The sequence below is a fragment of the Aythya fuligula genome, chromosome 5 (genome assembly GCF_009819795.1).
Source record: "Aythya fuligula isolate bAytFul2 chromosome 5, bAytFul2.pri, whole genome shotgun sequence".
In the NCBI taxonomy this organism is placed as follows: Eukaryota; Metazoa; Chordata; class Aves; order Anseriformes; family Anatidae; genus Aythya; species Aythya fuligula.
In genome coordinates this window covers 45,839,401-45,853,321 of record NC_045563.1, presented here as the reverse complement: position 1 = coordinate 45,853,321, position 13,921 = coordinate 45,839,401, and the positions used below count along the sequence as shown (strand labels likewise).

The 13,921-nt window shown below is 56.8% G+C and overlaps 1 protein-coding gene across 2 annotated transcripts in view; it reads left to right on the top strand.

Moving 5' to 3' along the window:
* SLC25A22 (solute carrier family 25 member 22) overlaps positions 1-13,921 on the top strand; it is a 38,376-nt gene that overhangs the window by 13,242 nt on the left and 11,213 nt on the right. For both annotated transcript variants that reach the window (XM_032189155.1, XM_032189156.1), the window contains exons 2-5: positions 5,176-5,291; positions 7,998-8,123; positions 10,333-10,388; positions 13,413-13,503. In XM_032189155.1, coding sequence (XP_032045046.1) covers positions 5,272-5,291; positions 7,998-8,123; positions 10,333-10,388; positions 13,413-13,503 — 293 coding nt within the window. In that variant the 5' untranslated portion in view covers positions 5,176-5,271. The remainder of the gene's footprint in view (positions 1-5,175; positions 5,292-7,997; positions 8,124-10,332; positions 10,389-13,412; positions 13,504-13,921) is intronic.

Genomic DNA, 13,921 nt, shown 5'->3' with positions numbered 1-13,921 from the left:
AACAGCTCCGGGGGTGTGGAGGTGGTGCTCTGATGAGGTAATGCCACGAAGCGGCCAGAAGAGATGCTTTTTTTTTTCCTTTTCCCCCAGCAGGGCTGCTGAAGGCCTGTTCTTGCAGAGGGGAGCCATCTGCTGAGAGCCAGGAGCCCGGGTTTTGTTGCCCGTGGGGAATGAATGGGGCCTTTCACACCCCGGGTCCTCAGCTCTGCCCTGTTTGCCTCGTTCCTACTGAGCGAGCTTGAATCCAGCCCTCGTTTTCCCTTGGGCTCCTTGGCTGGTAGTTTTTAGTTACTGCTTTGTACCTTTTTTCTACTCTGCCAGTCTCTTGGCAGAGCACCCAGGCGAGGGCTTTGCACCACGTCGCTTCCCAGGGTGCAGCAAGTCCTGCCAGCTCAGAGGAGTGGTCTGGCTGTGCCGCCAGGCTCCGGCTCTGCCTTTCCTTATGGACAAGGCCGCCGCAGAGCAGTGGAAAGGACAGATTTCATACAAGTTCTGATTTCTTTTCCCCTCAGTCAGTTTGCTTTCTCCAGCTAACGCCGTGTTTCTCCAAAGCTGTAATTTCACACAAACTGGTGTGGGGAACTGCTCCGGAGTGAGACGGCGTGACAGTGTGTGCGAATCACACCGGTTCGGTGCGTGACTACACGATTCCTCCAGCAGCTCTTGGAAGGGGGCTCACTGGCAACAAGCACACATGCTGTCATCTCGAGATGTCCGAGCTGTGAACTCGCCTGAATACCAGCGTGGTCATGTCTGGGCTGCTTCAGTGTCTGTCAGCCAGCTTCTGCTTCCACTCCTTGCTCCAGCTGCAAAATACCATCGGCTGTTGCAAACTTAATTTCGATAACCATTGGCTCTGGGAGCTTCCCCATAGCTTGTTCGTTGTGTCTGGGTACGGATTATTTGCTCCATAGCCACTTTTTTCAAGATCCCTGTGAATCAGGGCATGGATTTGCAGGTGTCTGCCGACCACAGGCTGGATCCTTCTGCTGTATTCGAGCAAAATTGGGCCTGAATTTCTGCTGCTGCTGTGCTCTGGCCTTGTCTCGCCGTGTCACTACAAGCGTTACGGTAGGAGACGCCTGGAAGGGGCTTGTGTCCCTCTGGCTCCTGTGCTGCGCTGTCCACGCTCCTGTGTCCGCCGCGGGGAGCTGACAGAGGTTGCCTTTGTGCATGAGGAGCTGTCCGAAATGCAGGAGGTTAGCTCTGTAAATCCCAGCCTGCGCTCCGGGGCACAGCATCGGACGTGGCCGTAGTCCTAGGGTCTGTAGGGTCACCCCGTGTGCCCCTGTTCCCCGCCGTGGTTCCTCTCCTGCTGCGATGGATGGGCAGCTGCGCGGGGCTGGGCAGGCAGCGGCACTTCTGCCGAGATGTTGAACACTTTGTGTTCGTGGCTTGTTTTTCCTAAGCCCAAACGCTGTCTGGAGAACAGGGTGTTCCTCAGCCTGCTGGCTGCGGTTGGAAATCCTGTCTGAAGGCAAAGAGCAAGTCAGCAGATGAGCTGGAATGAGAGCTCAGGAGCCTTTGCGGCTGATCAGGAGGCCTGGCTCCCCTCCGGGGACATCCAGGTTCGTCTGTGCTGCCTCTTCTTGTGTTTGCCAGGCCAAACGCCCCTGTGCTGTGCCCTCACCCTGAGGGCTGTTCTGCATCCCCAGGACACTACCCCATGTCTTCACAGCACGATGGAGCTGTCCCCAGGCATTTCTGTCGCCACGAGGGCAGCACAGGGATGGAGAGGCAGCCCGCACCCATGGGGGAGCTTGCAGGGAGCAGGGCGGGCAGGTGCTGGGGCAGAGTTTGCTGCTCTTTCGTTCTTTTTTTCTTCTTTCTGCCCCCTCCACCGTGCGGGCAGCCAATGGGGCAGGCGGGCCCGCGGCACCTCCCCGCGGGGACTTTGTCCTGCTTTCACCTGGGCCAAGGGGGACCTGTCCCGGGCCTGGCACTCCGAGGGCTCGGCAGGGACGGGGCCGGCTGTGGGATCCCTTCTGACCACGAGGTGAGTGGGTTTGCAGCTGCAGTGCCTCCGTGGAGCGCGGCACGGAGGGGCCGGGGAGCTGTGTCTGCTCTGCAGACAAATGGGAGTGCGTGGCAGGGAGTCCTGTTTTCCCCTTCTGCTGTTTATTTTCCAGTCAAGGTTGTAGTTCAAGTGTTTGCTTTCAGTGACAGCTCCAGCATGTGCTGGCCTCGAGCTCTGTCATCCCTGCCTGACCGCCCTGCGCAAATGTTTGTGCTGGCACGGGAGCGGGGCCGGGAACACATGTCTGGGAGAGGACAGGGCTGCTTCTTTCGGCAGCAGCGCCAGATAACGCTGGCTGGAGGTCTCCCCTCCAAACGGCAGCCCGTGTGTGCTCAGATAAATCAGCATTTCTCAGCTGGGCAGGGGGAGAGCAGGATGGGACAGAGGGGCAGAGCTGCGGGCACGTGGTGGTGACACACGGCCATGGGGCAGCGCGGTGGCACCTCTGTTTCCATCCAAGCTTTGTGGGTGCTGCAGCTGCTCGAGGTTCCTGATCAAAGCCCAGATTTAAGGCTTCAGCTGTGCTTAAAAATATGGGGAGAAGGACTCTGCGTCGAGTTGATCCTGTGCTTGTAGGGGGGAACATGAGCAGATGGCTCGAGTGGCTGCGTGCAGGTGCTGTGGAAGAGGCTCTGCGCCCTTCCCTGCTCCTTCTGCCTCCCCCATCCCCTCTGCGACCCCTGAAGTCTCAGTGAGGCTGAGGACAGCCGACTGCAGCCTCCCTTGCCACCTGCCTAGAGAGGAGCAGAGGGGAAAATCCGCCTGTCCGTTCCCCCACCTGGGCTGTAAATCCTAGAATTACGATATAATGATGGGATGCTTACTGGAGTAAGCACTTTTTCTTTGAGTGATAAGGCGAGGAGACACAGAGGTTCAGAGTCCAGCCCCCAGCAGCAGGTCTGAGGGCTGCAGAGCTGGCCACCTGGAGAAAACCTTACAGGATGAGCATGTGCGTGCAGCAAGGACGGGAAGCTGCGAGGACTGGGTGCATCCAGAGCTGGCCACGTCTGTGCTGTGGTACCCTCAGTCCGGCTCCTCCATCGCTCTTTGGAGCTGTGCTTTCGGGAGCTGGGGAAGGCTCGAGTGCGCTCCCGGGCTGTCTGCACGGCCGCGCGGGCTGTCACGGCGCCTCTCTGCCTGGCACGGAGGTGCTTCCCCGGGCACGTCGCTCTAAAACTAATTTGCTTGATCATTTTAATAAATGGAGAAGGGACGTCGTGGTGTGCGAGTAATGGGGCATTAATCCACGCCTAGCTGTGCTAACAGCACTCTAGGAAGGAATTACCGCCACGTAATTCATCGCCTGCGCAGCTCTCCTTGCTGTAATTATGGCACGGGCACTTCGGGACCCCCTTCCGCTGGGGTTCCCCAGCCTCTCCCACTCGAAGGCAGGCCTCTGGTGGCTCTCATTTCCACAGCCCGCCTGTACCAGATCCTCCAGGCTCCTCGTGCCTCTCCTCCCTAGGATAAAAGCATGATGTTGTCCTGGATTTCTTTTTTTTTATCGTCCCATAAGACTAGCAGCATTCTCCTCCCCGCCGATGGTTTTGCTCCTCTCGGGCTGCAGTAGTTATTGTGCTGCCCTGGGGTCTGGCTCTCCCCAGGAGTTTCCCTGACAGGACACCGAGGGCCTCATCCTGCACCACCCTTTAAAGGGCTCGGACATCCTGCAGGCTCCGGGAAGGCGCTGAGGCAACGTGTGCAGTCACACCGCGCCTGTTGTGCAAGCTGGAGCCGCGCTTAAACAAACAGAGCTCACGCAAGCTTTCTGCTTCGGTGCACTAAAATCCCTCAGTGCATGAAAAACCCCTGGCCACGGACATCGAGGCCTCTGTGGAGCCAGGTGCTGGGTACGTGGTCCTCAGGTACGTGGCAGGAGGAGCACACCTGAGCCGGGCAGGTCAGGATGGCCCAGCGCGCTCTGTCCGAGCTGCTGCGCGGGGAGCACAAACATCCTGTGGAGGGTGTAGATGTTATCAAGCGAGCTTTCATGGTTCAGGGCTTATTTACGCCGGGATAACAGGCTTTCAGCTGGAGCTGGCCTGCCTGCGTTTGTTTTTGTCTACTGGTCTTGTTCTGGTTAAGGCGATGGGGAATCAGATTAAGCCGACCTGAAGGAAGTTGCTCTGGGAGACGTGACAGCGCACACAGGGAGGTGCAAGCAGCTCTCGCTTGGGAAGTGCAGGCTGCACCCAGCTCTGGATGTTTTTAAGCCCTGCTTCCTCAGAGCAGTCAGGATCAGGCAAACTCTCTGGAGAGGGATTGTGGAAGAGCAGGAAGGTAACATGATGCAGCAGGTGAGGTCGGCATGCAGTGTTTGGAGAGGAGCCCCTTTCCTTAGCAAGCCGTGTGCTGGTCGCTCGGGGCTGGGGCTGGATTTGGGGCTGCCAAAGGCAGCTTTAGTCCCACACCGCCAAACTGGGGCAATACAAGCGCTCTCCCTCTGCCCCATCCGTGACACTTGGCATAACAGAGTGGTGCAGGTCAGCACTGAACCGAGTGTGCAACCTTCCCCCTGCCTCGGGGTTAGGCTTTCAGGGAGCTTTTACCCTCAGGAGAGCCTCTTGCCCTCAGGTTGCATCTCCAGAGCAGCAGCAGGTCATCCTGAAAGCCACCTTGCTGGAAGTGAAATCCTGCAGGGCTTAGGAAATCATCTGCAATCAAGGGGCAAATTTCAATCCCGAGGCAAAGGGATTTCCTCTGCTTCTGTCCTTCAGAAGTGGTGTGTCTGTGCTGGAGGGAGGGGCTGAAGGGGTCTCACAGCATTTGATCCTCTTGGGGTGGCTGTGTGGACCTGTAGAGGGCTGGGGTCGGGGGTCCTGGTGTTTGAGGACGATGAGCCCCGCTCTCCTGTTTGCCAGGCAGAGCTCGGGCACTGCCTTGCTGCAGCCCTTCCTCACGTGCTGCTGGAGCCTGACGGCTCTGGCAGCTCTTCCTTCCAGTTGTGCATCTATATTTATGTGTATGCGGGCGTATTTTTACACGGCTCCCTCGGGAGCCCAGTCAGCAGCTCAGTCTCCTCTAGCAAAGGAGACGAGGTGCTCTCCCAACTCACTCCTTCCTCAGCCTGTCTCGCCCTGCCAAGTAGGACTGAGCTGGAAGAAGAGCAGTGCCCCTTCTCAACTGTGTCTCTCTGGTGTCTTTCTCTCCTTTCCCAGGAAGAAACCAAACTGGAAAAGAAGTGACTGAAAAAGAAATTAAAGAACGGTTTGAAGGAACAAATCCATTTCTTAACAAGATCAAGTTGGAATTAAATGGCTGATAAACAGATCAGGTAACGTTTTTTAAAAATGTTAAGTTGTTGGCTGTGCTTTGGAGTTTTCTGTTGAAGTATTTCCAACTCAATCCCTTTTGTGATACAGGAGGTTGGGGAAAAACACCTGAGCATCTCTTCTGACCTTAAAGAGCTTTAACTCCTTCTCTGCTCCTTTCTTACCTTCTTTTTTTTTTCTTTCATCACTTATTTTTCCTCAGCCTTTTCTTAGTTTGTCTGCCATGTTGTTATGTCTCTGCTTTCTCAAGCTATTTTTCTCACTGCTTTTTATTTCCCTCCTCTGCTTTTGACCTTTCATGAACCCATTGCTTTCTGCTTCCTCTTCCAAAGGTCAGCTTGACCTGCTGACTTCAGCTGCTGACATCAAGGGAGCAAAGCAGGCTCCTTGACCAGCTGCAGATCCAGTGCTTGTCAGTACAAGGTCCGTGTGGATGCAGCCTTGTGCCCTTCTTCTAAACCCACTCAACGCCTGAGTGATTGCAGGAACATGAAGTACCAATAATAATTTGTGCCACTTAAGTGCACAGCAGGAGCTTAAGATCCAGCATATGCAAAGGCTGGGTCTGAGTCCGGTCTGGGGATGGACTGGGATGTGTTTTTTCACACCATCTTCCCCTTAGCTCCCTAAGATCTGTGCCAGTGCTACAGCTGGGTTGAACTTTCTGCTGGTTGTGAAGTTGTCCGAGATGAATGACTCCTGTCTGCCACGGGATTCCTCTTGCTTGTTTTTTTTTTTTTGGTTGGTTGTTTTTTTTTATCACCTTTTTCTGATAGCTGCCTATCTAGGTAATTAGCTCAGGACAGGAGGGAAGCAGCTAGCCTGGACCAGTGGGGGAATGAGACCTGGTGACAGAGGACTGGGATTTGGTGACAGCTGAAGGCTAAAGGACAGAGGGCTGCCCCATCTTAGGGCTTGCCATGATTAGGATATCTTCCTGCCCACCATCCTCCAGCAAATGAAGGCGGTCCTGAGCTGTGCTGATAAGGAGGCAGCACTGCAGGGTGTTCATGTGCCTAGATTTGCCTGCCGCCAGTTACCCAATCTGGAGAGCACTTGGCATGCTCTTATGCCAACGAAGGGCAAGCTGAGATTCACCCCCGTGAATCCTGCCGGGTGCACGTCCCTGGTAGCCCCAGCAGGGCACCACAAGCACTGTGCACGTGGGCTGTGAGAGGCAGGGGCCATGTAGAAGGTAAAAAGGGGAGAGAGCACAGGGCAGTCATCCTGGGAGAGAGCAGAGAGCGCCAAGGTAAAACACGGAGTGACTCAGTCATAAGGAAAAAAGTTTTGCTTCAGCTGTGGTGCCCAGCTCCGTCTGATCCCTGGTTTCAGGTTCCTCTCTGTGCCCCGATTCCTTCCCCTTTTCCTGCTCAGGTCATCCCTGCCGTCTGTGGGACCGTGAGTCTGTGGCAGTCACAGCCAGCCGAGCTGAGGACATCCCTCTGAGCTTGGGGAACACACCGAGCGCCTCCTCCCTTGCAGCGCAGGGGGATGGCACATCCCCTTGTCATGCTAAAGCAAAATGGGCTTAACACCAAAAGACCCAAAGCCACAGCAGCACTTTGCTGCAAGGTGAGGCGGAGGGCACTGCATTCCCGCAGCTGTGCTCGGCTAACTTCATCTGAGGGTTTCACCAGCCGCCGCCACGCGCTGTCTGCACCAGGCTCCCTCTGCAGTGCTCCCGGGGGAAGCTGCATGCCTGGGTGAGCAAGGATTTCTCATCCAAACGTAGGGCGAGAAGCTCTGTGCAGCCCTGCAGCCCATGTTGCCCCACCTCAGGTTTTTGGCTTGCCCAGATTTATCAAACTATCCCCCTTTTGTGCTGGGGTCTGCGCTGAAATCGGTGAATCTTTGGCCCCGGTGTGCCAGCAGGCAAGGTGTTTGCCGTGTGCCTGTGCATTGCTCCCCTCTGATGTAAACCCTGGGATGATTTCGCTGTTGGAGCAGGCTGAGAGCAGGCATCTGCCTGCCCCACGTGTCTCGGAGACACTTAGAGAAGTGGTGACAGCTCTGAGGCTGGAAAGAGGCACGGGCAGCATTTGTAACCTGCCAGCAGTGACTTCAGAGCTGAATTTGGGGAGGCTGATGTGATCCTCTCTTGAAATACCCTCCTGTCCAACGGAGCTTCCATCCTGATGCACTCCTGTTTGATCTGTAGCCTGCCCTTGCAGTGTAACCGGGGGTTAGATGAGAACGCTGTGAAGCTTGCTTACTGCTTGACATTTCCCCGTGTCCTGAGACAAAACCAGCACAGGAGCTTGCAGGCACATCTCTCCCCTTCTCCAGCTGTGGTGCAAAGATCCCTGAGGCAGCAGAGTCTCAGGCTGGTGAGGTTTCAGTCTGGCCCAGCGCTGAGCTCACGCACTGACTCGGCCTGGCTTCCACACACGCCGTGCCTGATTTAATCTCAGTCAGCACCGCCTGGCTCCTGGGTGTGGGCTGAGCTGGGGCTGCTGCCCATCCTTGGCACCTCTTCCTCCAGCTGCGCCAGCCGCGGGGCTGCTGGGGAGGAGGAAGGAGCTCTGGCTGCCAGGGAGCAGGAAGGAATTTCCTGCAGCGCCGAGCTCCTGCTTAGCACCGGCGGGCAGGACTTCTCCTGTCCCAGCCCTCGTCTGGCTGCTCCCCACGGCGAGATCTCGAGCAGCAGCCCGGAGTCTCCACGCCCAGCGCTGAGACATCTGTTTCTGTGTCCTGTCCCCTCGCAGTTTACCTGCCAAGCTGATCAATGGAGGGATAGCTGGGCTGATCGGGGTCACCTGCGTGTTTCCCATTGACCTGGCAAAGACTCGCCTGCAGAACCAGCAGAATGGCCAGCGGATGTACACCAGCATGTGAGTACTGCGTCCGCGGGGCTTTCGCTGGGGAACCCTTCCTCCTTGTTACCTCTGCCAGCTGAGCTCAGCATTTCCAGGAGCTCGGCTTTCCCCCGGGAAGCCAGGGGACCATCTCAGAGCACGCTGCCCTGGAGCAAACAGAGCGGTTATCACGGCTGCCCAGCCCAGCAGGTGAGATCTTTGCAGATCTCACGTTTGCAGATCTGCAAATGTCTGTTTGTGTCCCTTGCTGGGGAGCAGCGTGTTCCCTGCTTGTCAGCACCGGCCAAAAGGGCAGGGGGGGCTCGGGACCAAAGCACAAGGAGCCTGGTTCACTTCTCCGCCAAGCCACAGCCAGGTGCACGAGGGAGTCTCTGGCTCTCTTCCACTTCTGTGCCTGTCATATCAGAGGGAACAATCCTTTCCTATGCTGTCAGCTTTGAAAAGGACAGAGTAACCCATTCCTGGGCTGGAGCACCGCAGTGCAGCCCTTCTGAAGCCTCACAGGCTGCAGAGGGTTTCGGGATGATGAGGTCTTGTGTCCAAAAAACCATGCTGCAGGCTGTAGGAGAAGAAGGCACAAATGCCTTCAGCCCTCCCAATTCCCCTGTGGTTTGTGAGGTGCACAGGGCTGTGTGTCTGCTGCAGGAGCGTGCGCTGCCCTTAGCACAAGCTGCTTTAGCTCAGGAACCAGAGGCAGGCCTTGCTTTGCAAAAACTGGTGTCATTGAGGGGAGAGAGGGGTCTGGCACTGAAGATGTGTGTCCTATCCTCGTGCTGTTTTGTTCAGAAGCAGTGCCACTTGCTCCCTGCCCTTCCACACTGGTTATTTTCCCCTTCCCTGCCCAGGGGATTTTGGAGCAGAGTGGGAATAGGAAGGAAACGCTCCCTGCGTTGAGAGGAAGGGAGCAAGGCTGGGCTCCGTGTCCCTGCTGCAGCCCAGGGGGCTGGGAGCGCTGCTCAGGCCTTACAGATCCATGGCAGGTTGCGTGGGGTGGAGGCAGCTCTTCCCGCTCCCCTCCCTGCCACGGCCTGCTCAAAGCAGCAGCGTTGGCTCGGGGAAGGTGCCTTGCTCCAGCAGCACGATGGAAGGGCCCGATGGGTTACAGGAGAGAGGTGCCCCGAGTCCTGGGGCTGGGAATGGACGTGGGGGTGCCCCCAGGAAAGAGAGGGGCGCGTGCAATCTGCGGGAGTGGGACAGGCAGGGCTCCAAGGGATGCGGGGGTACTGGAGGGCAGGGAGGCTCACTGCCTCGGCCGGCAGCACTGCGGGATGGGCTCCTTGCAGGCACTGTGTTACCCTAGAAACCGTCTTGGCCAAAGCAGGCAAAAAAGCCCTGGAGAGAAATCTGTATTTCCTTCTCTCCCACCTCAGCTTTACTGCAGAGCGGACGTGAGCCTTCCTCCTTATGCTGCCAAGTCTCTCAGAAACATATTCCCATTTTAATCAGCTCGTTGCTCCTTAAAAAAAGCCTGTTGCTCCTGAATAATTGACACGTGCATGCATGCGTGCACACCTCTCCCTCCTGCTGCAGCCACAGCAAGTACCCGACCCCTCCCGGAGACTCCGGAGCAACCTCCAGCCAGCCGTGGAGGACCTGAATTTCTTAGCCATGCTTTCAAAGGGCTTTAAGCAATTCCAACAGCCCGCAGAGCTTGTAGGTTAAAAGGGAACGCCGTGGGGGCACAGAAGGTGGCAGCTTTCCCCTGGGAGCTGCCCACGGCTGCCTGCCCTGGCCGTCAGCGTGCTGGAAGTCAGCGCTTTGGGCCGAGGGGGAGGTCACGGCTGGCTGGGCGCTCAGGGCACCCGGTGTCTGCGTGCCCTGCGTCAGATTTCATGCAGTAAGCGGAGCAGTAGGCGGGCTGGGCCCCCTCCCCGCTTCCCTCTCTGAGCCGGATCGAAAAACACGCGCACGGGGATCTGATCATCAGAGCACCTCGCGTGCAGTGCCACGGGGAGCCTGGATAAGCAGCCCTCGCAGCGGCATTGTTCCCTTTGTGTGTCCAGAAAGCAGACAGCGCGTGCGGGGCGAGACGGGGGTTTCAAAGCCCCGCTGAATTAGGGGCTGAAGTCGGGCTTGGGGCCGAACAATGGGGCATTCAGCGCCTGACGCCCGGCCCTGCCCGGCTCGGGGTTTTGCTGATGGGTTGGAAATGAAAACCGCTCTGAGAGATTTGGTCTGTTGCCTCTGGGCTCCCGGGGCTCATCTCTCCCTGTTCTGTTCGCAGGTCCGACTGCCTCATTAAGACAATCCGCTCGGAGGGCTACTTCGGCATGTACAGAGGTGAGAAAAGCTGAGGCAGGGCCCTGTGTGCTGACCTGCTGTAAATCTGCCTCCTCGGCTTGGGCTGACGCCTTGCTGTCAGCAGCAACTCCGCAGCTCCTGAGGAAACGTGGACGCTGCGGCCACCCAAAATGGGACACGGGACATGGGATGTGGCACTGGCTGCTGAGGCAGCAGCAGCTCTTGCCCAACTGGCTGGTGGGCGTTTCGGGGGAGTGGGGTGGATGCTGGGGATGGATTGGCTGCTTTGGGGCAGCTCTCCCGGGGGCAAATAACCCCAAGGAGCCCTGGCACGCTCCGTGCTGAGTGCCAGCACAACGCCTGCCCCTTGGCTTTCCCCAGCAGCGGGCTGCTCCTGGGTTCCCAGCCAGGAACAAAGCCTGTGTTGGCTTTGGCCATAAAAATCCAGCTGCAGGCCAATTTCTGGGGAGCGGAAGGAAGAAGTTGTTCCTGGGAACCTACAGGGGAGATGGTGGGGTCATCAGGGCTTTTGGGAGAGACCTCTCAGTCCTCTCAGAGGTAAAACACATCCAAGATTCGTGAGAAGCACGACTGCTTTTGTGGGAAGAAGGTAAAGAGCTGGCTCAGCCTTGCAGGCAGTGGGAGAGGGAAATCAGACGGTGGGACTGCTTCCTGCCCCCTCCTTCTGCCCCCGTGCCCCAGCAGCTTGCTCTGTGACTCCCAAGCTCTTGTTTCAGCCGTGTGATACCTTCATGGGGTACGTTTGACAGAGGCTCCCCGCTCTGTTGGAGTAGCTCACAGGGAATTGTCTGGTGTAGAAGACAAGTCCCACGGCTGTTCTGAGCGCAGCCGTTCAGCCAGGCTGGCAGCAGCCAGCGGCCCGGGCCAGGCTGGGAAATGCCCTTTGCTGCGGGTGACGTGTGGTGTTTAGCTGCACCTCGGCTGAATGTATTCCCAGCACAGTGCCACAGCGGTGTGTCAGCCTTCCCTGGCCTCTGCTAATAATATCTCCTGTCTCACCCCCCACATTCACACACTGCCTGCCAAAATTACCCTGGACTGCCAGGGTCATGCTAAGTTTTCCAGGCTTCGGCGTATCCTATAGATATGTGGGATAATTATCTCTGTATGAGCCTGGCTCTGCCCCTTCGCTCCCCCTCTTGCTCAGTTCTGCTTTGTTTCTGACATCCTCAGTGCGGAGCTGCCTCCGTTTTCTATCCCAGGAAGCACGAGCCGTATTTTTCCATGAGGTGGTACAGCAAGGTGAGGTCTGTCCTCCTCCCCTGCTCGTGAATCAGCTCAGTTTAGGGATCACAAACAAGAGCATCAGTCCTGCACCGGGGTCAGAAGAGTGACTCAAGCCCCCTGCTGTTCCCTAGGGCTTCCATGAAAAGTGAGGTTAATGACAAAACTTGAGGCTCGGGGAGAAAAGGGCACTCGGAGGCTCTGCTGGCACACAGCTAGCTGTTTGCACCTCTCCCTACCCGATTTCATTCTTTGTGGTGCTTCCCTGCTCCTTTGCAAAGTGCATTATTCTTAATGATTGCAATTTATTTCGCGTTCTGGTTGCCTGCCATTGCTTCAGGTCCATGCCGCGTTGCCTATAGGCCACGATTAGCTTTTAATTAGCAACACACGGTTGTTGGCATAGCTAACTTGAAGAGCTGTGAGGTTTTTTGAAGAGGTAGAAAACACCTTGGAAAGCAGACAGCCAGCAGCTGAAGTATCTAATTTCTCCTCCTCCAGTGGCTCGATGCTGCTGTGGATTATCGAGGGCAGGGATTATCCATTCTCTGCTAAGCAGCTTTGCTGATAGTATCAGAGATGGAGGAGAAAACCCAGGTTCATTTAACTTTTCCCTGTCTTGCCTGTATTTTCTTTTTTGCCTGCTGCCACGCAGCCTTGCTCTGTGGCTGTGGTGGGCAGAGGGAGAACCACGTCGCAGTGCCCAGGCACAGCCGTTTTCTTGCTGTGACTTCCCACACGGTGGAGATGTGTGCTCTGAGCAGAGGAGATGGCTTCAGGGATGCCCATGTGATGCTGCCATGGAGAAGTCGCCCTGAGCCTGTGTTTATGCTGTCTGCAAGCACCAAGCAAAGCTCTGCTTTGCTTTCCAAGATGCCTGGAGCTCAGCGTGCTTCAGCTTGGGCAGGGGAATCGTAGTCATCCCCTGCAGGACTTTTTGAGCCGTAAGATTTTGAGGGAGGAGAATATTGGAGCGCTAACCTGATGGTGCAAAACCCCGTGTGCCCAGACAGGACTAGCCGGGCGGCCAGTTTCCCCCGGGGCAGCTTGCAGGCTGCGTGCCCTGCTGTTGGATGTCACTAATGCCCGGCTGCATGGCCCCAGCTCTTCTTTGTGGCGGGCACAATGCAGGGATTTGCTGCTTGGTGCTCCGGACAAAAGGGAGTTCAGCGGGGGGGAGCGAAGGATCGTGCGCCCCTGGTCCCCAGCGAGCCCAGCCATGGGGCTGGGAAGGGAATTTCTGCACGCCAGGGCTTGGCTCGTGGGGACAAAAAGCTCAACAGCCCCACGGAGCAGCTGCTCTGAGGGTGACACCCAGTGGTGATGTACAAACGGGATCATCAGACCTCAGGAGTTGGTGCAGAGTTGGCTGGAGCCTCTGCAGAGGAACTGGTGGCCTTCAGAGACAAGGCAGCAGCACATGCAAGGGGAAAGTTGTGCTTCCCGGTACCACAAAGTATTTGCAAAGGAGCTGGGACTGGGTTTTAATCCAGCTTGTGCTCCTTTCTTGGTCCTCCACCCTTCTGAATTCATAGCAATGCATCCTTGGATGGGGGACAAGGAGGCGTGGTGGGGGTCAAGAAGCAGGTTACAGACGGAGCAGAGCCGTGTCACAGCTCTCCAAAACTCCAGCCTGGTGGGAGGCAGGGACCCCACTCATTTCCAGAGGTGTTCTGTGTGGCTAAATCCCGTTGGGAGCTCTCTCCCAGCTGGCCTTGCTTTTTAGCATGGGCTGCAACGTGTTCCCGAGTGCTGCAGTGAGCTGTTCAGCCCTCCCTTTGCATTCTCCAATGGACTTTTCCTCTCTTCCTCTCCTAGGAGCTGCGGTGAACCTGACTCTCGTGACACCAGAGAAGGCTATCAAGCTGGCAGCCAACGACTTCTTCCGGCATCACCTCTCCAAAGATGGGTGAGCAGGGGCTGCAGGCCTTTAGCATCCGCCTGAAAGGCCACCGGCCCTCAGCACAAGGCTGGTGAGATGTCCGGGCAGAGGTGGAACGGGGTGATGTGCTGACCTTGGGCAGCTCAGCCAGCCACTGCGTTTGAGCGAAGGATGTCATATCTAAAACTGGAAGCGAAAAGCACTTCACTGGATGACTGCTTTTTATTCGAGCCTCTAAAAATAGTCCTAGATCTTAGTCAAGGTTAACAGATCCATGGTTTGTAAGCAGCGTGTTTGAGAGGAGCCCGGTGGGATGGCTGCTCAGGCAGCTGCCGGGAGGCCCCGTGTCCTCAGCGTCCCGGTGGGCGCTGCTCTGCTCTTTCTGGCTCTTCAGTGACTGTAGCTCAAACAGATGGCAACCCAAATTCTGGAGACCCCGAACTCT